Source organism: Ips typographus, linkage group LG16 (genome assembly GCF_016097725.1).
Source record: "Ips typographus isolate SLU linkage group LG16, UJ_Ityp_2.0, whole genome shotgun sequence".
NCBI classification, from domain to species: Eukaryota; Metazoa; Arthropoda; class Insecta; order Coleoptera; family Curculionidae; genus Ips; species Ips typographus.
The window spans coordinates 5994097-6021028 of record NC_138437.1 but is presented as its reverse complement, the minus strand read 5'-3'; the positions used below and the strand labels follow the sequence as shown (position 1 = coordinate 6021028).

The 26932-nt window shown below is 32.3% G+C and overlaps 1 protein-coding gene across 2 annotated transcripts in view; it reads right to left on the bottom strand.

Moving 5' to 3' along the window:
• The window catches only part of LOC145739204 (uncharacterized), a 65143-nt gene that overhangs the window by 17190 nt on the left and 21021 nt on the right, over positions 1–26932 (bottom strand). The window contains exons 2-3 of one of the 2 annotated variants that reach the window (XM_081994628.1): positions 7971–8191; positions 189–327 (exon numbers count right to left, since the gene is read on the bottom strand). In XM_081994628.1, the coding sequence (XP_081850754.1) occupies positions 189–327; positions 7971–8191 (360 nt within the window). The remainder of the gene's footprint in view (positions 1–188; positions 328–7970; positions 8192–26932) is intronic. The other variant, XM_081994629.1, reaches the window with a different exon arrangement.

The window sequence follows — 26932 nt, the reverse complement described above, 5'->3', positions numbered from 1 at the left end:
TAAATTTGGGTGGGTTTAAGAGACTATTGTTCCAAGTATAAGAGCGAAACTACCTTAAGTTGGTTAGAACTTATGCAAATTGCTTCAAGTAGGGTGCACGCTGCAGTCTTAACCAACGTTAATATCATATTCATTGCTGGTTGCTAAAGGATGAGAACAATAAAGAAAAAATGCGCAATAATACTTACAAGGTCTGCATTTATAGGCCACCTCGACGTATTTAGGAATTCCTGGACAAGGGTCGCCTCCAAAAGTTGTTGGTGAAGTCTGAAATTTGCACTGCCTTTTCTTCTGGCAGGCTTCCAGTACCGTCTGCAACAAAGAGTACTAGGTACCGTCAGTCAGATCAGCTGCACTCATTTGTTTGTAAGTTTAATTAGTAATTTGCGTGTCTAATGTAACTTTATCAATGTCAAATCCAACATTTTTTACATTTTAACGCCGACTTGAATCTTCCTCCACCGATTTTACATCGTAAGTACTTTTGAATCGCCCTGATATCTTTTTAATTTCGCTTTGGATGGCTCAATGTCGCCATATTTTATGCAGAGGAATTCATATCACGTACAGGGATATTTCAAGGGAATGAATGGATATTTAAAATGTTTTCCCTTTTTATGTACTTGTCTGTTGAACGATTTGGTATAGAAAGTATTATTGTTGCCTTAAATATCACTTAACAATATTTTAGTTGTTCTAGTTTGTAGTTATTGATGTTGTGCTCAAAATGCTCTGAGCGTATTTGGTTGCCTATGATAAAATCGTGCATTAAGGTAAAACAATTAAAAAATCATGCATTAATGGGACTCATTAATGAACGATTTTGAATTCGTTATCGTCCATTAAAAAAGGCTGTTAATACACGGTCAACGGAAAAAGTAATTTTTGATTGTGACGATTACGCTTCACATAAAGATTGTAACTGTCTTCAAACATATTAAAGGGTTTTTGAAATTAAATGAAATAAATAAAAAGTACAATTTTGATATCTACAAGTTTTGAAAATTCCGAAAAGGCAACACTGACACTGACATTAAAACATTGAAGGCAATATCTATTTAGTAAAACTGTTGGGTGAAGATATAATTTAAGGAAAAAACATGCCATTTGTTCTACTTAAGAAAGAGTGACAGGATTATTCTTACTCATGTAGGGCATATATCACTGAAAGAGTGAAGTTACATTTTCTACTATCTCGAGTTAAAGAATAGAGGAAAAGAACAAAGAGTTTCTTGTTTTTATTTATTAATTAAATGGCTAATTAAATATTTGGTTAGTCTGAATTATATATAACAACCACTGTTTACTTTTCCTTAAAAAGGAAATGACATTATAAATTATTCTCTATGTGGGTAAGTAATTTAAAAATCAACGTAAATTCTTATCTGCCTAAATGAAATCATGATACCAAAAGCACGTTTGGTGTATAAACCAGAAAGCACGTTCTAAGGACTTTCTGGAAACGTCAGAGCTATATTACGGCTACTAATATTCTTAGGCATGTGTTTTAAATGCGACAGGTGGTTATAGAAGTTTGCTCGTCTTGTAAGCGAAACTATTCGTGTAATATTTGATAAATCTGAAACATTCACGGTGAGTTTGAATCAAATGAAGGGTTTAGTTGAAAAATGTTAAACGTGAGATTTCCGAAACCCTCGTCGTAAATAACGAAAATCGCTGGCAGACAGCTCTCTTAACTTTCTACCCTTCTTGGCCGTCCAGTTTCATTCTGCGCCAAATCATCAATTTATTACTTACCAACAAAGCTGCAGGACAGAACAATTTTCCTAAATTTTAGTTTCCATACAAAGTGGTTGGTATCGTACACAAAGTCGATTTCATACCGAAATTGGTGAGTATTTTCATAGTTTACCATAAAACACGTGACACACTGATTGACGTTTCTATGCAGGATTAATTAATTTTTGAAGGTTACTTAGATTATTAATTTAAAAGTGATTTCTGTTTTTGACAGGCCACAACCACATACAATTTGATATAGCTCTACTTAGCCGCAATTTAATTTCCTCGGTAAACTGAGAGACGCCATTTTAACAAGCTAATGTGTGCGTTTCCCTTAGTTGCAGGCCTTAAAACAAAATTTTAATGCTGGCAATAGGGTGATGAGCTGCTTTACTCCCAAGGGGCAAATTACCATTAAAAGGGCTGTGTAAGTCATATTTGGAATTTCCATGCTGTCTAATTTTGTGGTATGATGCGCTAGAACCGAGATAAAGCCGTTGATGTCTTAGACAAAATATGAACCGAGATTTTATCTAAAACTTTCTTTCACGTCTACATGTCGAATCAGTAATAATAGAGCAAATAGAATGTCGAGGGAAACAACAAAAGCTAAATAAGATTTAGCCACTCTATTCTGGCCTATCTGCTGTACGAAATAAATGAAACTTTTAGATCCCCGCTAAATTTCCTTTAATTTGCTGTGTGAGACGAAATGGCTTTGTTACAAAGTTAGTACAATTTGAAGAAAATTTTCTTCCGCTCTTATTAACACTGCTGCGAAATAAAACCTCAAATTAACTATGAATTTAAAGCGCACTTTCCTAAGAAAACAATTCCTTTGTATATTGAAGCAATTCAAACGGCTCTGATTTATATGCATTTTAGAAACTTGACTGTTACATGCTGATAGATTGCAAAAATTCATTCAAGATTAATTATCCTTATTGTTCTCCATCTAGGTTTCCTTGTTTCTCTATAATGACCTACTTACGTTAGCCTTTTTTACCTCAAAAATGTTTGTAGTGTTTTAATTCTACCACTATTCGTACACACACAAGAAATACTGAACCGAGACAATTTAATCTCGAAAGGAGCTTACATAGTGAATTTTTCTCCCACGATGATTTTAAGCGAATCGAGCAAAGTAAATAGGTAACTAGGGAAAAAAGGTCAAAAGAGGTTTAGTTTTCTCCCTGTTTTTGACCTATTCTTAAATGATACAAATGAAAATTTGAGTTTGCTTTTATCCACCCCAAAGGAATGATGTCACTCTCCGAAGCTGCGTAGCCAAGAAAATTTGTCGCTTGTAAGCAGGACTTTAATTAACCTCATTCAATGGCACTCGGCCTCTATTTAATTAATAAATCATATTTAAGTGGAACTTTGGTAGATTATGCACACTACAAGCTTAAATGTGCAAGTGCAACTAATGGCTTCTTGGATCATTACCTTTCGTGGATATTTGATTTATTTTAGCTCGTTTTGGTTTATTTTCTTATTTGGCAATTTAATATAACCTTATTGAGAATCGGGTGTACCTACAGTGTTCATGAAATCGTAAGTGATTTATGTGGTTTTAGACTGTACGAGCCTAATAGATTTTCAAAAATTGTTTTAGTTTAGAAACTGATAGATGATAAAGGAAAATTTTATCCTCTAGCATGGAGTGAATAGTAAAAATACATTTAAATAACTGGTAGAACAACAACCAGCTTGATGACGTGGGCAACAAAATTGCATTTTATAAATTCTGTTTACGAGGCATATATGAATTCATAATGTTTACAAGTAAATTTTTAATCCCACTTAGTTAATCGGCTGCACAAAACAAACATTTAACGAGTTAGTCGTATAAACATACTAGAGGTGTAATTTGACCCCTCATCAAATAAAGCAATTTTGAAATATTCGAGTTTTACTTTGATGAACTGCGATGTTGAATTCGATGAATTGCAAAATTCGGTTTAATCTGATGCGGGATTAAAACAGTGCATGTGGAGCAGCAACCGGTGTATTTATTTGAAAAACCTTTAGGCATTCGGAAAGGAATGATTAAAAAATTGGGAGTGGAAACGCTTTTAACTTGTTCGGACGCTTTCACTATTTATAAGAGATGGCAGGCTTTTAATTGAACTGATCCATTTAAGCAAATGAAATTTTGATACATGCACCTTGACACTATTTTCCTGAATAATAACCCTAAACTTGCCGATTTCAGGGTAACTAAGTAAATATAGAGTAAATAAATCATATAGGGGTGCTTTTGAATTATGTAGTCAACTCTCGTGGATGGGTAAACATCGCTTGAAGCGCCAGAACTTTGCTTGTAAATACATAGTGTTGAGGTCACTTAGAACCCTTTAACATAAATCAGTTTGATAATTTTATTAGGTTATAACCAGAAACTATAGGGTTTTTCGAATAATAAAGATTACCTTTAAACCGGCCAATTAATAAAGCGTTAAAGCACGTTAGTTCATATACGGCCTGTTATTTCATTTTCGAGATAACGGCAACAAAACCTCATTATAAGGATTACAACATAAACGTATGAGAATTATAGCGTGTAATATAATTGGTTTAGTGTGAAACATGGTAGCTAAGATAACATAGATTGAATTGGGCAAACTAGTCCTGTCAGTAATCTAGTAAATTGCTGTCCAGTACTCACTCAAGATTTCCTGTTGTTTCCGATTTTAATTATTATTCTCACTGTAGTTTTAGTAGTACGCTACTGTCTGTTTAGCATACAAAATGACTGCTAAAAGCTCATTTGGATATTGGATTTAATAGCAAAACAACCAGAGGTTGTAAATAGCAATGCAGAACATTTTCATCATTTTAGAATTCCTACGCTACTGACAAGTCCTTATGGAGACAGATACTGTCTCCATAAGGACAAAAAAAATACATTTGTTTCCTTTTAATCTTTTAATAGTCAAAAAGCAGAGGCGTGCCAACTATATCAAAACAGTAGTAAAGTTTGTATTTACCGGTTTTTTGTTTTTAAACACAGTTTATTTCTACGTTAATGCTACGCCAATGAGCACTTTATTCATTTAAATTCCTTATTAAGAACTTTAAAACAGAAATATTTATTAAACATACTCAGTAATCCCATAGAAAAAATTAGTGATCTATTGAAAACATTCACTCTCTTTAAAGCGTAAATGGAAGTTCCCTTGTGTGCGAAAGTGTTAAAAATGATTCAATGTACTTAAATATTTATCAGGCACCCACTTAACTCTCATAGCAGGCAGACTTAGGGCGAAAAAAACCTTAACAGATAATTTAAATATTGAGATTTCCAGCCCTTTTAAATAATTGATAACCCCGAATGGATCTGAAAGCTGAAATTTATTGTGTTTGCAAATACCGAATTAATTTAAAGCTCGTCTAAATTTTGCCAGAACGGAACTTTTACTACGCTTCACCAACCGTAAAAAAGTATTTTCTTTATTCTCTGCTCGTGCTGAGCACATGCTGTCTTGCGGAAGCACATAAACTTTGTTAGTTTTATAGTTATGGCCCAATAGAGCTCTTGAACATATTCTTGTATTGATTTTTCACTTTAATACTGACATAAATTGGGAGGTTGCAAGATGTTACTTTGAACGGGTTTCTTATCACAACCAAATCTTTAACGAAACATTTTATATTTACTCAGCTAAAAGTCATTTTGCTGCGACCACTTTGCTGGAAAATTGAAAGTTCCAACTCCAACCTGAAAGCGCAAAAAACAGAATGTTCTAGCTAGTAGACACGCTTTCTAGTCTTGAAAATAATATTTTTCAAATACAGACAACCTTAAAAATCAGCCTGCAAATAAATCAAATAATGTTTGTAATATATTGTTGTAAATAATTTAAAAAAACGTATTTAAAAATTTAACAGTTTTTGGGAATCTTTTGGGACCATTTAGGACCTGGACCAATTTTGCTCTTATATACCTAAACAAGATTAAATAAAAGGAAAGTCCTATTTTTTTATTGATAACTATTTCAGGGGTGTAAAGTGAATGGCTGTAAAATTGAATTATAACCTTTTTCTATTCTATCGTATTTGTTTTATTTTTTACATTTTTAGTAGTGCATTCTTCCTCAAAAACAGCTTCTTAAATTTAAAACCCTTAAAGGTTCATTAAATAAAACTGCATTGTAAAAACCTTAGGTAAACCACCCATCGCACAGATTAATCAAATTTAAAACCTTAAGTTTGAGATTAATCCACACATTGAAATTTTCCACAATAAATTATACTGTTTCTAGATAATTAATTTGAAGCAATAAACGGCTCACGGCTCTAAACTGAATGAAATTCAGTGCAAGACGCAATCAGTTATTTATTGCCAGCCCTAATAGGAATTCTGTAGCGTAAAATGTGTAGGAAACATAAAAGGACTTCTTGTACAACCGGGACATCACTTTGCATTTTATTACATGCTTTAGAAACACATTCATTTTTGAGGAAATTCAGATTGTTATAGAATAGATGATAGTCGGATTCTAAATCCAAATAACAAGTTTAAAGGAAGTTTAAGTTCACTCAGTGTAAAGGATTTATTTAGGGGGCCAAACTTTATCGCTGAATTAAGATAATGCTCATTAGGTGACGGTTGCGTTATACGAAAATCCAGATCGGCGATTTGCAATAAATGACTGTCCTTAGGAGCGATTCGTTAAGGACACAATGCCCTTCTGAGAAGAATGTTTACGTGTTCCATGGCAACGAGCCAACTTCTTTTTCAGGAAGCCATTATTGTAGGCTATTTTCTAAAAGGTGCGTGATTGTTTATTGGAAGATCAACAATCGGGAATTTAATTATGTCAAGACTACGTTAGTTTTTCACAGACGGGATTTTCGGTTTTGCAAGGATTTGAATATAGATGCGAGTATCAACTTGCCTGACATGATAGCGCTTTGTAATTAAATAATTAAGTCTAAAACCCAAGCTAACCCAAAATGATAAATTGTAGCTACTTTAATACTAATTACTACGTTTAGCTCTCTGGGCAGGAATACTTACACTATACTTATTCCACTTTCAAATAAATAGTTTCTGTTGTGACTTTTAACATAAGATTCTAATAACAAACAAACATTATGGTTTGGTAAATTGGAATCGAAGTGGAGCGTATTACGTTTTTCCCGTAAAGGGGATGTAATACCGAGATAATAAATAATCTCTTTACGAAATTAAAGCCAAAAACCGTTCAAATAACACGCTAGACTGGATCCAATTGAGTACTTTCATATGAAGAAATGGAAGCTCGTTTAGACAAAACGTTTTCCCGAAACAGAAACAAAGCCAGTGCTTTCAATAAAATGATAAAAATTGTTTCAGTGTCGGCGGAAATATTAGCTAATATAAATTCAGAACATTAATAGAACCTTCAACAATTGATATCACAGGCATTTGTTTAGGTTGAATTGATCAATCCAAATCAATACTTTAAGTCAGTAAAACAGAAAATTGATATTTTTTTAAGTAACTTTTTATTGGACTAGTAACCTGCTATCATGTGATTAGCTCCATTGCAGTACAAATTCTGTGTGTAAATACCATTTGTATGCTGACGATACCCATCTTTGCTTCTGATCAGACTGAAAAAGCAAATTCCATACTAAATCAGGAGCTTGATGTCCTGTATGAACATTTATTACTACGAATCAACCCCAGAAATTCCTCAGCTTTGCTTTTTTGCAACGTCGTGAACACGTTATGAATATATTACGCATATGACGGGGATTCCATTTAAAACTTCGTCACATTTCAATTTCCCAGACAATGTCTTTAAAGCTTTTTTAAATGTTAGTGATATACATCTTTTGCATAATATTGATGCATTTACACAGCAAACTGCGTTATAAAATCATTATAATAATCAATTTTTTAAAGAACTATTTGATTACTAAATTTTAATTTATTGACATATTCATACATTTGTATTTATATTTATTTTTCTTAGTGTGGGTAAAAAAGTGGCACTGTTACCCAACCCTTCTATTTAAATGAAAATATCAAACCAATATTTAAGATGGCTTGCCTTTAGACCCATTTGCCTACTGAAGCCAATACCCAAAGCCCTTTTTTACATCAAACATAGCCTGTTTTCCGATAACGTATTTTCCTTTACGTAGAAAATTTGAATGTGAGTCTCATATTATTGAAAAGTCCTTTCTTTGTGTGAAGTGCACGAAGTTGAGATTAAATAAATGATACCGACCTGTATAGAGTTCGGTAAGAGGCAAACAGTCGAATCGGAAACTTCTGGATACCGGCTGGTTGCAGTTGACGTCAATTTAGAGCAGAGACCTTTGGACGACGCAGATTTTCCATACTGCGCTATCTGAACGGCAATGCTCGTTCCAGCCGGACATTTTAATGTTACTATATCGTTGTCGCATCCGGCCCTTTGGTATGTTCGTAAGGTTCCCAAGAGTAGAGCTGTAAAAAAAATTATCCGGTTACAAACTAAATCACATTCTAAAAGGAATCGGTACTGGATGTCTGTTAACCATTTCTATTTCGTCAAAATTAGAACCATTAATACAAATTCAAAATGATGTAATCATGATAAGTTTTAAGAAATATTGAGACATTGTACGGCCAGTATATCCTTAAAGAAGCTGTAATAGCATATTTCCTGACATTTTGAAACAGTGCCAGAAAAGCTAAAATAAAAATATAAGAGCCCAAGTTTAGCGAACTAAACACGATAACCTACATGAATAAAAGAAATAGAGATGGTAAGCTTACAATAAATTAAGACAGAGTCTTGTACTTGCTAATGTAAGCTTGTCGGCAATTCACTGGCTCTTACTTAATGGGAATGGACTAAGGCGAATCGTAATTAAGGATTTATTTGCGCTGGAGTGTTTCCGAGCAGGAATGACTCTCTACTTCACTATAAATAATACCTTAAAGAAAATTAGCAACCTTTTGCATATAAACCTGCAAAGAAACAAACAACTGCGAATAAAACGAGCTCATTTTTTAAATCTGCTAAATCCTTTATAGTGTCATTTCACTTAAGTGCCAATATAACATCCCCCTGTGGTTGTTTTCAGGAAAGAAAATTTATTACCACTTTTTACCACATCACCCGATAAAAGATCCATCAAATCTAGTAGATTCACAGTGCAATATATCATTTCGATTGTGTGTTTTACAGGATCAGGAAATTTTATGTTTTCACATAACTCAGAAAAACACGATAGAAGTCGTTCTTGTATTATCCCTAAGTTTTGCGAAATATATAGTTATATGTTCTCCCAAAATATTACTATTAAATAAGTAGTTCTGAATAATTAACTTGTCTGAATATACATATACAGTATTAAAAAAAAATTTCTTGCTCTAGAAGTTTAATGTGCTGCAATGTTGCCAGGTCTACCGTTAAAACGGTATATCTGCTGTTTTTAATAACATTGCCATTATGTGAGTTGTGGAACATTTTATATACTGCGAATAACCAAATCCCATGTTTTATTTTGTAGTTTTTTTCCAGGTTATTGGATAGGAAACAAGACGTGTTTTTGAGATTTATGACAGTTATTTTGACAATTGTTAAATAGAACCACATGAGAACTGTCACTAACGTGAAAACTATCAAACTGTGGTCAAAAGATGCAAAAATTCGATATAAAACGTATTTCAGAGATTTACGTCAGTTATTTGGACAGTAGTCACGTGACTGTCATTGTGTATTTTTGAAGTATAGTTTATATAGCAAACTGGAATTATTTTTCAATGTAGAGTCGATGAATAAAATTTTTCACTCTGTATAATAATATAAAATAAAATTTGTTTTGATCTCCCGATATCTACCGTTTTTGACCGATTATTCTACCGGTATTAATTATTTTGACTTGGCAACACTGAATGTGCTTGAAGTCATACGAAATAGAAACCATGGTGTCTTGGAATGAATGTAATTACATGAAATATTAGTTCCCTTATTAATTTGAATTACAACAAAAAACTGATAATCGAGAACAGTCCAATCAGCTTAAAAAACATGATTTGTTAAATTAAATTAGTACGTTATTTAATTTGCACAAAAACCCTGCAAATTCAATACATATTTTAAAATATAATGTTTCATTATTATGCTGTCTGTATTACAATTAGATTTATTTATTTTACTCGCCAAATTGAATGTTAAAATTTAATTCCTGTATAATTTTTTAAGTCAGAGAGAAAAAACTGCAGTTCTGTCTAGTATTGATCCTAAGGTTGGCCCAGAATACACTTAGCAAATTAATGTCAGTTTTTCTTTTGCCAGAAATCAATAAAGTGATTGTAAAATAAACTTCAGGATTGCTATTTAGACACTAGTCTAGCCTGAACCATATGTAGCATCAACTGCAACATCAATCGAAGTGCAAACAAGTGCCGCTCTAGGGCTGTAGATAAACCAACAACAATTGAACAATTCTCGTCAAACTATATAGATTTACGGAACCCATAACGATGCCTTTAACAACGTGACACAAAATGACTATTTGCATCTCAAAGTGTGCTCCTGAATGTGCACTTCCATTCACAAAATATTATTGTGCCGACATCATATGCAAACATTGTTGGTTGTATAGGGTCTAAGTGCATTAAAAACTTCGCGTTCCTCTGCACGTGATATAACCTATTATTTAATTTAGCACATTTAGCAACACTTGGAGGAAAACCTGAAAATCCCATGCGGGCGTAATATAGATTGAAATCGAGGAAATTTCTACAGCCAATAAGGGAGTATTTTATTGAAGTGCAAAACCGATATTCAGCTGGGGTTATCTTAAATGCAAACCGAGTGGAGAATCTGGTTTATGTATAAAATATTCGTGGTGCAACTTTTATATTTTGACGGGTAACGAATGCTTCTTGAGGGTTTGGAAATACCGGTTTTGAGATTATAAAGATTTTTACATTTCAATTTTTTATTAAGTTAATTTACTTCTACTTGTTCGAATGCCACGTGGCATCTAGTGTGTAACGTTCCTTTGTCCATTTCTGCATGATTAATGATCCAAAGCAGATAGAGTAACGTCAACCGTCACTTGCGGTTTGCTGTTTCATTTCTATATAGAAAAACAATAGAATTTATGCTTGAAAGCTTAATTTGTAATTAATTACTTTATCTCACTGTTAGATAACGTTTATCTCATGAAATAATCTCGCTGGTAGTAATTTCTAGACATGTTGCAGATAAATAATTTTGAAACGTGTCAACGGTTGTTAATAATAGATGTTCAATAAGGCCGTTAATTTATAATTACATTAAATGCCATATTTACTGCGATTATTGATGAAACAACATTAATTAAACTTTATGGTCAAATTATATGCTATGATTAAATCATATGTTTGTCCTATAACCTATACTATAAAAAAGTATGTAGTTGCTTTAAAATAAAGATACTTTAACATAGCTCTGAAACCTATAAATGTTGGGATATTTTCAGCAATTGACCAAATTGTTCTTGGATAACTATGTAGCAACGAATATTCATAATACCACTATACCCTTTTGAAAGTTTCGACAGAATATCCAGAAGTTTTCCACGTAAGTTACAGATTTAGCCGGAAAATACTATGCCTAAGCTTATAACTACTTTTCAAGTATTTCTTATATAACATCCAAGTTTGGCACGATATTGGAAAACTTACATTTCTTATTGATATCATTACTTTAAGAACTCATTCCAAGCAAAAATTTGCTTTTCTTCAGCTCAAAATAAAAATTCTGCAACAAAAAAACCTCGTTAAAAGAAATTCACGACACAGTGACACGAGCAGAAATAACTCATTACTCCAGTTAAGTCGGATGATGTTTACCACGCAAAACTTTTTGATGAGCTATCAGGCAAAGTCGGAACATTGGAATATAAAACAGCAAACACAAATTAAAACTTTCTTTGTCACAAAACTTTTTTCCCGATGGAATAGTAATTAATTTGGAGTGGAGCCACATAACCGAGTCTAACGCCAAACTGTAATACGGTCATTTTTTAAATAGTTGAGGAAGAACCGCCAGTAAACTTCTGTTATATGTCAGTTTATCTAATAATATACAGTTTACGCCAAGCTGTTGACAGGTTTAATATAAACCGTGTAAAACTACTTTCGTAACTAGTTAATTATTAAAAAATTAGTGTAAATTGTCATTAGTAATTGGCTTTATTTTCTCATGCCATAACAAACAACTTTTTAGTTTAAGTAACGTACCAAATTTCAGAACTCCAAAAGATTAATCTTATTTTGTATAAAATGGAAGTTCCAATTATAACAAAATAGACCTAAATTGTGAAATAAATGGATTTCTCTAATCCAACATCACGGAGCTAATAGAAAATATTTACAAAACCTACTAAAGTAAAGCACTTTGTGCGCTCTCAAAGCATTAAATTTTCCTTGAGGATGTTCTGAAAATGGCTCTTTATTATGTCTAAGCTAGAAAGGTATTCTTCCTGAAATAAACAGTTTTGAAAATCCGTAGTTTCGCTACCCCAAAGAGAAAATCCTATTAACAATAGATCAAAGGATTCAAAAAGCTGAAATTTTCGGATTTTTAAGGAAATAACTTAAGGGCTAACAAGAGAGAAAAGATTAGATTTTTCAAGCTGGCGAGCGCTTCTAATTAAAAGGCGAATTTTGCAAGATAAATGGTAATCGGTTCGGATGCATTTATGAAGTTCAACGCCCTAAAACATCCCTCACGGGGAGTATAAATAACCTTTCAAATTAAAAGACGAAAATTTTAATGCTTGGTATGCGAGGTATAACGAAGATCGTTTATCAAAATCAGATTATGTTCAGTGATTTAGCGAGCCACTTATGGAAAAACTTCCTGTAGCCTGCATAAATAGTTCAATCAATTTTTCATTAAGTTAATATTCCTGATTTCCTGATTAGAAGAGTAATTTTGGTAAAAGGGAACAAAAGCCGGTTAACCTGCGTTGAAACTTCTGGGCAAGAATCCACTTCGATTGTTTTATAACTTCGTCTCAAAGGGACTAAGGACTTCTCAAATTGTACTCTAATACCGCAATTGCAGTCCTTATATCGATTCATCACCCAAATGGCCGTCGTTAGTTTAAAGACACGCTTTGTCAGTGGGTAATCATCGAATAATGAAGATCTACAGATTCATTTCTAATGACATCGTTTGTCATTACGCCATATTATAAAAGGTTTGACTGGGTTACTGCGATAAGAACGAAGTACATATATTTTTACAATGATTCTTTACGAGCAGAATAAACGTTTTGGACAGTATTTGATTGCAGAGTAAAAATTCGCCAGTTTAGCTGGAGAGTATTTGACAGAAAATATCTCGATAGAATACAACTTTTATCACTACCGTAGATCCTGTATACCTAATTGATTGTTGCCTCTTAGAAGGTTGGCTAGCTTCATGACTATTTTCACTTTTGATGCTGCAGCTCTAAGCAACTCAAAGGAGCTACAGTTGTACCATTTTCTTAGATTATTTAACCAGGAAGTGCTTCTTCTTTTTCTGCTTCCTTTTCCTGCATAATATTCTGCAACAATACATATTTCTCTCCGATCACCACGTAGCCCAGATATTGCAGCTTCTCTATTTTAATTGTGTTTAATATTTCCTTTTATTCTTCCCAGTACCTTCTCATTTGTTACCATGTCTACCCAACTTATAGCATATAGCAACACCAAGAAAGCGTAGCATCTCAATATTCCAACTCTAAATTGTAAGGTAAGATATGGTTCTGGCTTGCCCAATTTAATTTCTTCACTATACTCATTACCTTCATTCTTACTGACTTTCTCTACTAAGTTTTCCTGCTGCTGAACTGATTTTGTAATGGCTCACAGAACGTTTAGGTAAAAAATCCACTCTGTAAGTGTCTAAATAAATTTCATATCCGCTGGGAAAGTGTACAAATTTTGAAATACCTTTAGAACTTAAGTGGTATTATTCTAAAACAATCCAGTCAATTAACAGTATATTTTCAGGTATTATACAAGGTGATTGAACAAATTTGTTTAAAAATAAGTGATTTATGAGAATGAAACCTGGTCAACTGACAGTAATAAAATAAAAAATGTTTAATACTACACAAACGTTTATCTTCGTCGCTGTTGCTATTTATCAAAGCAACTCCGAATTTCATAATCCGTTTAAAGAAATACATACAAATTAATAAATTTAAATATAAAGCAGTTGCGTAGAATTTTATCCGATATTGAATGTTTTTCTCCCCCATCAAGTAATTTATAAACGTAAATAAGGGAGGGTTTTTTTCATTATGTACAGTTTGAAGTTTTACAGAAATTTCTAATTGATTTCGTTTTGGGATTCCAATTAAATCGGATTCTTGTTTAAATGTTTCATTCGTAACGAACTGAAGTTTTTGTTTATTCAAAAAAATAACAAACGCAGCAACATTTTTTATTACATTACCTTGGAAAAAGTATCTTTTCAGCTTAATCCGGAAACTCCCCTTTCATTCACTGGTGCAGAGCGTGTTTGTCACCTCATTATTTCGGGAACTTGAACATGTAATGAACAACTCGATGTCACGCAACCAAGCAAATATGAATAATTTATGGTTGTCTTTTATATGCTGAATCAGGTGTATTCTACTGTGGATATTGCGGTTATTTTCATCCACTTATTCTTTCATGTTTTCTTTTTTCATATACGTACGTTGTCGGCAAAAGGAAAAACAGTTCCTCTTAACCCCTCTGAATATATTAAATTATGGCCATCTTATCAGCATCCAAACTCTCGTACCTAACATAGTTTAATTCCACTCTAACTTTGAACCACCTGACACAACTATAATAGTATGTGACCCGTGTACAACATGCGGTTTACAAACTGCAAAGGGAACACTGTGCCATAATATATTATTTACTCCTATTGTGCAACGTACGTAGAAACAGGATACGCTACTATCTCGGATGTGTTCTTCATCGTTAAGATTTCTACTCCAGAAAACTTATTATTTATTAATGCTATAATAATTAAGTTTGTCTGGATACTCGGGAATAATGTCAAAGTTTTGTTTGCTTTGGAAAACTTTTTTCAAGTACAGATTTTTAGGTTTTAGGAAGATTTTTCTTAATGTTTTTTTTAAGAAAAGTGTACTCTGAAAATTCTTTTAAGTTTCAATTTATTATTAGATGACATTAGATTTAAAGAAAATTCAAAATTTTGTTGTTGTTTTTATCATTATTTTCCTAATGTCAGGAATGTTATTTTGTGAGAAATTGGTTTTATAAGAATATATATAATTTGAGTAACACCTAACATTCATCAAATTTTGAAAAAATACTATTATAAACTATTTATTTTTATTAGTTTTTGGCTAACCTAACCTTTGGAGCAATAATCATTATTAATTAATAATTCAGCATATTCTGGCAATTCAATTAAATTTCACGAAATCCTAAAATGTGGAGAATTTATATTTTTAGAATGATAGAAATACACAAACCAAAAAGTTCCTAGTGTTCTCAGATTACTAAGGAAGGAATAAAATAAATCATGAATGATGTTTTTCCGTTCAAATAAACCATTTACGAAAATAAATTCAGATTAGCTACAGGATGATCCAAAGATCAGCATTACTATCAAATAAAATCACAATACTTCCCCAGATAATAAAATTTGGTGGGAAAGTTCTCAATCACTGTTGTAAGTTGATTAGAATTTAAAAGACTTCCGACCGCAGTTTGAGGACCTATTTTCGTAGATATCGAAAAGGAACTTATAAATGCCGTGGAAGAGCATTATAATGCTATTAAAGTAGCGAGAATTCCTATCAGAGCTTTTAGGTATGAAAACGCATCTGTTCCACGTTCGGTTATGACAAAGGCAATTATTGTAAGCTCGCTCGAACTATGTAAGTCCAATTAAACTTCACTTTCCTTTCGAATTCCCGAAGTTAGTTAGGCGACTGTACCCATATATTTGCTTTTGGTGGCAGGGAGTTCATGCTAGTTTAGCACACATCCGTTTTTAGCATACACCGAAATATGGCCCTGCTAAAAAGATTTGCTCAAAAGAATACATGAAAAAACTGGAAGGTCTGTCATGGAGTAGGAGTCATATTTCTGGTTGAGGTTTAGCAGAACTTCCGCCAGGTTTAGGTTGTTACAAATTAACACTTATCCGTGTAACCGTTGCATTTTCATACTTGCACCAATAAATCGAACTTGTTTTGATGCTATAAAATACCAAACCTCTTTGATGTAGACGTCTTGATTTGATCAATAAAACAAACATTCTAGAAAATGTATTTCTTATTTCTGGAATTTCCATAACTTTGCTTTCCTGTGAGGTTACGTGATCGTATCGGCCTCTGTAAAAGTGCCCTCAATATTTACACTTTTTTATATTGGGGGAACAATTTCCAGGTCATAAAAAATTATTTGCTAAACTAAAAGGAGTCAGTTTTTATGTATTTATATTCAATATCAACAAATTTTACTACAATGGTGTTTTTTCACTGCTTTTATTTAAGAAAAATTTTAGGATTATGTGTAACAAACAAAGTAGATTAATTCACATCCAGTTTTACAACAAACATTTTTGAACATGTAGGACAATTATTTCTCTTTTGCCGCAAGCTTTGAATAATATGGTCAGGTTTAATTTAGTCAAAATATTTTGCGTTATTAACAATTTACACAGTTAATCATTTGCTGTGTGCGTTTACACTAGTTTCGTTAATACGCGGTTGTAATTAAATAAATATTTGCTGTAGAGATACTATATTATAAATTAACTACTTTCAGTAGAGTGGTTCTAAAATTATTAATGGAGTAGCACAGCGAGCTGTGTGGCACGAAAATTGTTTCCAATAAAAGAGAAGAATTAAACAAAAAAAGTTGCGGCACTTTAAATTGATTAATTCAATAGGATCTGCCCTCGGAATTCTTCTTGACTTTTCCTCTTAAACTATACCGGGGCCATTCTCGAAATTCTAACTGGCACATTTCACTTGCGCATAATTTATTCACCCCCAAGAAAGTCGGATTTATTAAGGTAAAGACCGAGGGGTGTGATACTTGAATAATATTTGGGTCACTCACCAAATAATATTAATCATATTCAATAATCTTACTAATCTTGATAATCCACATAATCCAAGTAATACAGAATAATCCCTAATAATCCTCATATTACCATATAATATCAATATTATTACACTACTGCTTCAATAATCCATATACTCTCATTGTAAATATTTTTCGAAGTTGGTATTCTGCTCGTATATACCGCTCATTCAAAAATGTAAAAAAATATATTTCAATATTAGTTTCACTCTCATTTGACTTAACTTTCATTTTCTTATAGTAAAATATTGGCAGCAAATAACATTTACTAACGCTTTATAGCGAAGTTTTGAAATGCATCATGATTTCACAAAAACAGCAATTTTTCAAATCCAGGAAAGTAAATTAACCGGACGCTCCTCTATTTCCGCGTTTTATTTGTATTGAGTTTGGCAAAGTTATTGCGCAACTTGGTGGAGGGAAGCAAAACTTAAAAATATCACAAACGCGGGAGCATTTCTGGAATTTCTATATTTGACTTCATGCATTTTATATAGTGCTACCTCAACGAGGGCGTCGCATCCGGAGATTTTTGGAGATAATAAAATATATCCACGTGACAGCACTGAATATAAACGAGAGTTCTATTCCTGAAATTTTACCATTCTAGGTCTCGTTACTAGCGACACATAGAACGTTTAATCCCCTGCAGCTACTAAAAAAAGGGCATGCGAATTACAGCCAAACTTACATCTCTACCCTGACATTCTCCACAACATTAAATTTATCACGCAAAAACTTTTACCATTAAATATTCGAAGTTTAAAGCGTGTCATTAAAACAAACTACTCAGCTTGGCATGTTGTAAACGTTTTTAAAGCAAACTCAAATTACTCGCCTATTATTACCTTTCGATGTGTGTAGTATATTATGCTGTTTCATAAAAGTTTACTGAACTAACCAGAGTTGGGTGTAATACTAACCACCAGTTAAAAGTTAAGTACCACTGCTCAAAGTAGTAAAGGAGAAGGGGGTGACTGAGTATAATGACTCAGTGAAAAGTAATAAAAATGTGGAGAACATCTGCAAAAAAGGTATTGCAAATTAAAAAATAGACAAATTTTCAATACTTAGAATATTTGAAAACTTTTACAAAATACTTTCATTTCAAATCCTTCTGTAACTAATTAACTGGAAATCCAATAAATCCCGAAACCAAACTATTTACATAGGTACTGTTCTATTATGTGTAAGAATAAATGTTGTGGAAACTTAAAGGCGTAACATACCAGTCTAGAGAGGACAGTTTGGTAATCTGCATATGGGATTACTTGTTAGGTTGTTTAACAGTTCCCAAATTGCGAAAATCTAATTAGCTTTTGTGATGGGAATGGAGAACAAAGTTGTATCCTATTAAAGGCGCCCGGTTGGCTCTATACGAAAGCACTTATTCCATCACGCAGTGCCTTCAGCAATTTTTATCAACCAAGTTTTGTTGTAATGGCTCTCAAAAGGCTCAATTTAAAATAAAAAAATTAGGAAACCAGACACAGACGGAATTTTAAATGCTATCAGTATAAGTTGATTTGCTGGCTTAACAAAATTTTTAATTCAACAACGTTCTAGCGTTTTTCTGAACTTTTAATTATTCAATTTTGTACAATCACATGCTGTTAACACTGCAGTTTAGAAAAATTATAACTTCAATTTCTATCCTATTAAACTAAGCCTTTTAATTGGGTGGTATTTACATAATACTGAATTAGTTGCTTACAGTGTTGTAAACTGCTCGTAAAATCCGAAAATACACAATGAAATCCGGTGTGAGTGTTGTTAATGAATTGATATTCTGGAATATCCAAGTGCAGGATATGATTCATATTAACCATCATATAAGCTGGTTTTAAATAATAGTTTTTCTGCAATATAAGCCACATACAAATTATTTTAATATCATGTACATCGATTAATTGTTTAAATAATACTTCAAATAAAAAATACAACATGTTCCAGTTATGTTGATACATCCATGATAAAATAAGAAACTTTGAATGTTTAATTTTTGTTTTCTTATTTGGTTTGTATACACATTCTGATAATCAGGATTGTTATTATGTTTAGAATCATTTGAAATGCCAAGAGCCTCTAAATACTGCTGACAATTCTAAAATAATTTTGTAAATTCCAAAGTACTGCTGAAAAAGCAAGCGTCTTAAGTTTTTAAGTCTTTCTTTTAAATTGTCCTCTATGACGACATCGTTGTTGCTTGGTTTTTATGCAAATCATATTATTTTATGTTGGTGGGAAATTATTGGATACTAATTTGGTTTGAATTTTGCCATATTAGTAACTTTCCTGGATGCATGTATTTTTATCTTGGACATGTTGTATAGGTAGTTTTGAGTTAAAAAGTCCGCCAGGGTTGTTCGTGAACTATCGATCTGTTTTTCATTGCAAAGTCCTTCTTGCCCCTTTGCTGTTTCTGGTTTTATTAAAGATGTGGAAAGTAGAAATGTGGCTTTTAAATAAGGCCCAGATTTATTTTCTATATGTGAGTTGTTATTAAGTCGTTTTTGCGAAAACTGGCGGAGCACAATGACGATAAGGCCGGAACTGCTTAATGCAGAAAAGATGAGCTCTCGGGGATTATAGAGATATTAATTCAGGATGCCAGGAACAGGCTAACTTTTTTTTATACGAGTGGGAATTCAGATTATTTTAAAGCAGAAAAAAATACTATTCTGTGGCTCACGCTCTATGAATATATCACAAATATTGAGCATTGCCCGGTTTTACTAAAGCGATATTTCGTGCGTGTCCACAACGTAAATCTTCGATTACCAAAAGGATAATCAATTTAAAATTTGGCGAATGCTCGTTTAAATTGAAACTCTACAAAATTACCTTCTAATAATTAAAGCCAAACTTACATTTATGATGATTGATGTTGAAATGAAACGTGATTAAGGCTTTGTTTTTGTGGCTTTGAGGGTATCAATCATGTATGGTCGGCAAAACACCTGCTAGACGTAGATCAATCATGATCGACTGTAGTTTTGATAGCAGACTTTTACACAAGAAATACAACTAAAACAATAAGTTTCCCGATAAGAAGTCGTAAACTTTACCAGCCAATGAATGGAGCACATGACGGATCGGTGATAAATATTTATTCCAAAATCTGTATATATCGCTGCGATAACATGCCATAGGGGTTTAAATAATTCAGTTATTTGTTTAGCATTGAACAACCGTTATGGAAATTAACTACAGCTGGATTTTTTAAATTCTCCCTGTTTATTCGTTTTTATTCCAGGTATAAACTGGTCAGCACTAATATTTCAGAAACATATACTTTTTTATATTTCCAAATTTATTGCATTTTTAAAGCCCGTTATATTCAAGAATCAAAACTCCTATTGTTCAATGTTTGAAATAATTCCTTGATGATTTTCTCAAGTAAAATAAAAAAAATCTACTAATCCTAGTTAATTCCAACAACTCCTTTAGTCGGATGGAAAATTTGAAATATAAAATTTTTATTTTTTGATTTACTTTCATAACGTATAAGCAGTTACTTATTACTTCATAATAGAATCATTATTTTAACTACCAACTTTGGTATTCGGTTAGTGTATTACATGATCGGGGAAACTCCAGTAAATCTAGTTTTCAATTTCCATTGTACAGTGGAAATTCCGTAGAGCAAATTTTAATCATCGTTTGGTAGCCATCGGAAAAACCCAATTGCCTTAATCATTTCAGGCGAATTACGGCACCAAATTACCTATATTTTTGGTTGAAAGTAGCCAGTTTTACAATGCACAATTTGGTTGTCATATATAAGGCTAACTAAATAAGGTTCCTAAAGCGTTTGAGCCAAAACTAATTTACCCTGGAGAAAAGCAGTTTTGCAGTTTAAAAAGTGTTATAAAAATAAGCAGTTGTGCACAGCACGGCTCTGGTAATGAGACTGTATGGAGGTACGTTCGCTTTTAACAAACTTCCAAAACTGGTGTTTTCTACGAGTATCTTCTAGTTTAATTTTAGTTGGCAGCTAATCAGGATTTTAAACTACTTTGAATAATACATCAACCCACGTGAAACACAAAGAATATGCGAACAGAATAAATACGCAGGAAAAAGCAAATCTGTATCCATATAATTTCACTTAAGTGGGCTTTAGAAATGTTTACTGATCCAGAGAGGTGGAATCTAAAAGCATAAGGGAAAATTGAGGGAAATTTGTTTGAACTTGGTTTTTTAGCTTCGGTGACTTTTATCGGAGAAATAATATATTTATTTGTTTGATTTAATTAATTTGTTTTTGAAATATTGTGGAAATATCGAAATAAGAGTTACAATAAAGTTGATTAAATTAAAGCAATTTTGATATAAAATATTTGCGTTATAAGCACAAAATTTGCCTGATGTTTCTAAAATCATTTTAAAAATTTTATAGGTTACCAACAATTTTGCAAATCTCTAAAGTCTATTATAAATTCCAAAGGCTTCTGGAAACAACGGAAAATTGCTAGAAGCTTCTATTACCTTATAAACCTGTTATATCTTTCATACAACATAACAACAAACAAATTTGCAAACAACCTGTCTTTAGAAGAAGTTTTGCAGACATTTCCAATTTAGTACCAAATTCTTGCAATGCTGCCAAATTGACCATATTTACCAATTACACAATATTATTGAACTCCATAATGTGCAACTTTACCTAAATTTAATCTATACTTACACACAAATACACCCTGTACTACTCCAATGAATTTCATGTTATATATTTTATACTAACTACCCCAAGGTATTTTTTATTTCCAAACAAACATGGAGATAATACTCTAATGGAAACTGTTATGCACAGGTCATTTGAATGACTTTATTACACTTTTATACGGAAAAGTTTTGGAACAAGCGAAGTAAATTTTAAAGTAAAGGTAATGAACTTTGCTGTCTCCCTTTTGCTTCGAATAAGTATTTTAGTTCCAGGAAATTACTACTCTCATTAAATCGACAGGATATCGTTGTGCATCGATTAAAAAAGACAATGCTTGTATAGGTAATTAAATTGTTTCTTAGAAGCTTTTTCAAATCATGCCTGTGTGTTATTTTAGGAATGTTTGTATAGGTTCAAGGGATTAAATTCCAATTATAAAAGAGACTAGGTTATTTACAGATTGGTTTGATTGTTGTCGCAGTTTCAGTTAAGAAACTTAATAAACGAAGTGGGTGTAAGGGTTGTGGAACAATACTTGGCCTAGAAAATCCTAGTAGAGTCGATGAAAGTCTGTGCAAGGAGACGTTTTATTTGTGTCGTTACGAAGCCACAGAATGTCTCAAATCTTCTAAAGCACCACAGGGAAATATTCCATTTAAATTGTTGTTTTTGATTGAATATCAGAATTACAGTAGTCAACGTGTGTTCAACATTATTGTAATAAAATCAACAGTTATGATCATTACTCAGTCACAAATATGCGTAAAACTACTTATTGATCCAAAAATAGTATGTGACATAAGAAAAGTAAGAAAACCGATTTTCTTTTATTTTCATGATTAATGGTTATATCCATCGGTCGTCAGTATTTTTGGAGTGATTTATTTATCGTACCCATTCCTAATGAACTGAAGTACGTTTCCTAGTTAACGCTGAATAATAGGATAGGATGAATTTTCTACCTGCCAGCAGGAACTCAATAAGCTGCTTTAATTTTAAATCCTTCCACCCTATAGAGAGAGGCTTTAAATCACGTTAGGGTTAAAAGGCTTGAAAAGCGTATAAGAACTCAATAATTGATTTAAGCATTTGGGTTGTGGTCTCAATTACGAGGACGAATGATCTGGTTTTAATAATATTTCAGACCCAAATTAAAAAAATGAAGTTTTAAAAGATTTATCCGATTTACGTCCGACATAAAAAGATGTAATGGCAGAAGTTGTAGATATGTCGCATAAGGGTGTCATACGTTTTATAGTGGCGCATCGTAAAAGTGTGGAGATGAAAGCAGGACGACCGATATAACATTCAAACCTACAAAGCAAGTAAAACGAAAAATTAAAGTTAAATTTTTCGGAAATATCATGGTTTCATCTCAAACGTGACTTGGTCTTTTTTAAGCCACAAATAAAACGTGTTTATTTTTATTCTTTGACCTGTAAAATCTACGTTTTATACGATCGTTTCAAATTCTATAGTGCATCTAGGGGATGAAAGAAAGTAGATAGGTCTACTTACCCGTGACCTGATTGCATAACACAGGTCCGCTTTCAGTTTGGAAGCACTTTTCGCTCTGCCTAATGCCTAAAGATCCCGAACTAAAAATTAGGGACGAATTTCAAAACAGTTGGAAAGTTAATCTATTGACGTTTCTCATCAAAAGGGATAACCATTGATGTGACCCACGTCTAACGACATAAACTATAATAGTCTTTCCAACCCTTACAAGATCTTATCTATATTGGTATATTGCTTCTCTTTATTTTAAGTGCTAACCTGTTTGCGGTTTATAATTTGAAATAATAAACTCGACCAACTAAGGCTTAAGTTAGAAGGTTTTGGTTAATACTTAATATCAATCGTGTTTGCTTTGAATATACAATACTCTTTTTGAAACGTCCACTATCATCGTATAAGGGGTCAATTTGGTTATTTATTATGCATATTTAAAGCTCCATTACCTTCGAACTATTTTAACTGGATTCTAAATAATTTGACTTAGTTGTAAAAACACTTTTTTTGAATGCAATTTAAAACACTATTTAAAGCAGAAGAATAAAAATTTAAATCCACATCGCCCAAAGCTCAAGGAAAATTAATTAAAGTATGCGACTTTGAAATTTAATAAGCATAGTCCGTCATCGTGTCCTGATGCAGTTAATTATCCGTTAAAAACAGACCGCTTGTTTTTTAAAAAATAATCCACTTTGAAAAAAATATAATTAAATAGAAGGGTTACAGTAAACTGGACAGTTGAATAGAATTTTATGAAAAATCTATACACTTTGGTTTTAGGAATTTGATAGAAATAATTGAGGAGAATGTATTATCTTATTTTTGCTAGCAGAAAAGAATAAAATTATCTAAAAAAATGAATAAAGCAATGCAGGATGACAGACTCATTGATGGCTGGAAAGTATTATCAGAGAATAAAGAAGAGGGTAAGTAATATGATATGGTAAGGACCATGGCATGACAAGAAAGTAATGAACTGTATTACTGTAGGAAGGATTACTACTGACTGAGTAGGCAATTGTTGAATTGAATTAGTCAAATTTTAACATGAGAATAGCTTCTTGTGAAACGTAAAAAAAATATTACTTATGCTTCAATAATCCATATACTCTCATTGTAAATATTTTTCAAAGTTTAGTACGTGTCCTCTGTGTACACGCTACAATAAACATCTAAACCTGCTATAACATGATTAACTCAATAATCTGCCCTAATCTGACTCCAATTGCTATAAAGTGATTCATACTGGTAATATATTTTACAAATAAGATATTCGACTTCAAAAAATCCGTGCACAATAGGAAAATCTATCCGGAAGTAAGTCATATTGATGTATATTTTCAAATAAATGTCAAATATGAATTCCAGCCTCGAGGACTTAAAATATTGTCTGGCTTTTAGCGAACATAAATCTTAGGTGGTGTTTTTGTGGTTGACGTACAACTTCGGTAAATCTCGTTTTAATTTTAGACTAATTAAGACATTTTTAGTTCCAATCGGTAAAGTAAAAAAACTGTAAGGAAGGAAAGCAAGGAAAACCAAGAGTTTAAATTTGCCAGTTAAATGCATACTTGAAATGAAAAGAAATGACTTTTTAATTTCTTAAGAACTTATCTTTTAGCTACAAAGACTAATAAATTAAAATTTAGAAGATGAGTTTGTTTTAAAATGTTGTGTGTTATCATAATCTTAGTTGGTTTTCAAATTCACAAAAATGTTATAGTTCAGTAAATCTAATTGAAGTTCGACAAGTTTTAAAGTAGACTTCATTTAAATAACAAAACTACGTAAATTCCCAATGAAAGCTATTGAAGTGGTTCAAGTTCTTTTAATGGATTAATCTTAGCAAGAATCCCATTTAATTTAAAATGCAAGTAACGTTTTGGCAAGTCCGTAAAATTAGCTTTCTCTGGAAACTATAATTGTATTCCGGACCACAAAATCGAGAAAATATATCTGTTAAACTGAAGCACAATAAGCATTGAAATATAAGGTTGGCGTTTTAAATTCATAAGAGAAAAAATATTTTTTTGTTGTGCGCTGTTATTTACAGTCATTACCTTAACTACAGCGTTTTATAATACAGGATTTGCAACGTAATTTCGAAATATAGGTAGCATTTATTTTAATAACGACCGACACTGGTTGAAACATAAAAAGCACTGTTGTTCTCTTGACTTCTCCGATAAACCAAGAAAATAATTTGATAAATGACACTCTTGATGTATACAGGATCCCAACAGGAAAAATTGAATAAAACAAATATATTTCGTATGGAAATTCCATTGTGTCCCTTTCAATGTTTATATAGGCTTAAGACTGAATAAATAATTTTTGTTGTTTCCCAACATTCAGCAGATGTATATAAAAACTATGCAGTCCATTTGTCATTTCCCTTTTTGTTTCACGCCTGCTAAATCATCTGAAAGAGTAGCTCGCTTATTTTCTATAGGACAAGGAAAAACAACGAGAAAATGTAGGTCGATACAAAAAGTGTGGATCAAACAAACTGATGTTATTAATCGGTCCAAGGAATTATTTCAACAGCCAACATTTATTTTAGAAAAAATCACCGAGGACCTACTATCAGTATGAATTACTTCCTTTAGCTTCAGGTCATTGAGTTTTTGGCCATTCAATAGTGATATTTATTGCTGACTCTCAAGAATACTCCAACGTCTTCTAATCATGTCATAATGTCGTGAACCAGAAGATATTATTATAGAGTAGGTAAAAAACGTGAAAAGAGTGTATGTTTGTTTGGGTAAAAAATTATTGTTTCTTATATAGGGTGACTGAGTGTAAAGTTCATACAAATTTTCTATGAAATGTTGTTTTGTCATGAATGATCCAACACAAGCTCATTAAATGTGTTTGGTATTTTTTTTCTAAAAAAGTCTAACACTGTGCCTTAAAACTATGTTACTGTATAAAGTGGGATTTGTCTTCTAAAGTTTGAAGTTTAACAATTTTTCATCTTGAAAAATTGTCAATTCACAGTCTATGCGTATCTTTAGAAAAGTGTGTGTGTTAGACATTCCTGAAATACAAAGTAGGACATTAAGCCCCTATGACTAACTTAGACTAAATAGGAGGGTCTCCCGTTAGTTATTTGAGGCTCGACTATATTTTAACAGCTTGAAAATGATTACATTGTTAAGAGAAACCTATTTTACACTATATTCATTTCTACACAAGCAAATAGTTTTGTTTTAAATCACTCGTTAGCAAAAGACATTTGCTTTTGAAATTGGATTAAAAACTTTAGATTAACACGGATAGAAACAGTCGTATATGCACTGATTCTATAAACCAAACTTACTGACTCTATTTACATAGATATAACATTTTATCCTTATCGCTCTGGGGTCTTGTAATCGTCAATTTTATTTAAATAGAGCATCCTCTTTCTGGAGCAATAATCTCGGGATAGTTAATTTAAATTTAATATTTGCCAAGCCAGTTCGAAACAATATAACTTCGTTTCCAAGTGTTATTTGCATTTTGCATCTCCAGAATGCCGAAAAACTAAATTGTACTACAAATTTAAAAAAGTCGTCTGCCAAACGTGCTGGCTTTTTTTGCAAGGAATCGAAATTAAAAATCCAGGTGAAAATCACACAATTACACAACACGTTTCACTTAATAATTCCGAGTGCTGCTCGTTACTGGATGAATAAAAAAGCTACTTTAAGAGGCATTTCCAGTCGAGCTGTTTTCTAAATAAGATGCAAATAAATGTACTATTATTAAAAAAGTTTTAACGTCGTTGTCTTTTCTGGAGTTTAAAATACTTTGCCTAATGTTGGGTAACCATGATCTACCAACAAGTGAATTCTTTATTCCAGATTATGAACTGTAACACAGATAGATGTGTTATATAATTAATTGCACAAAAGTAT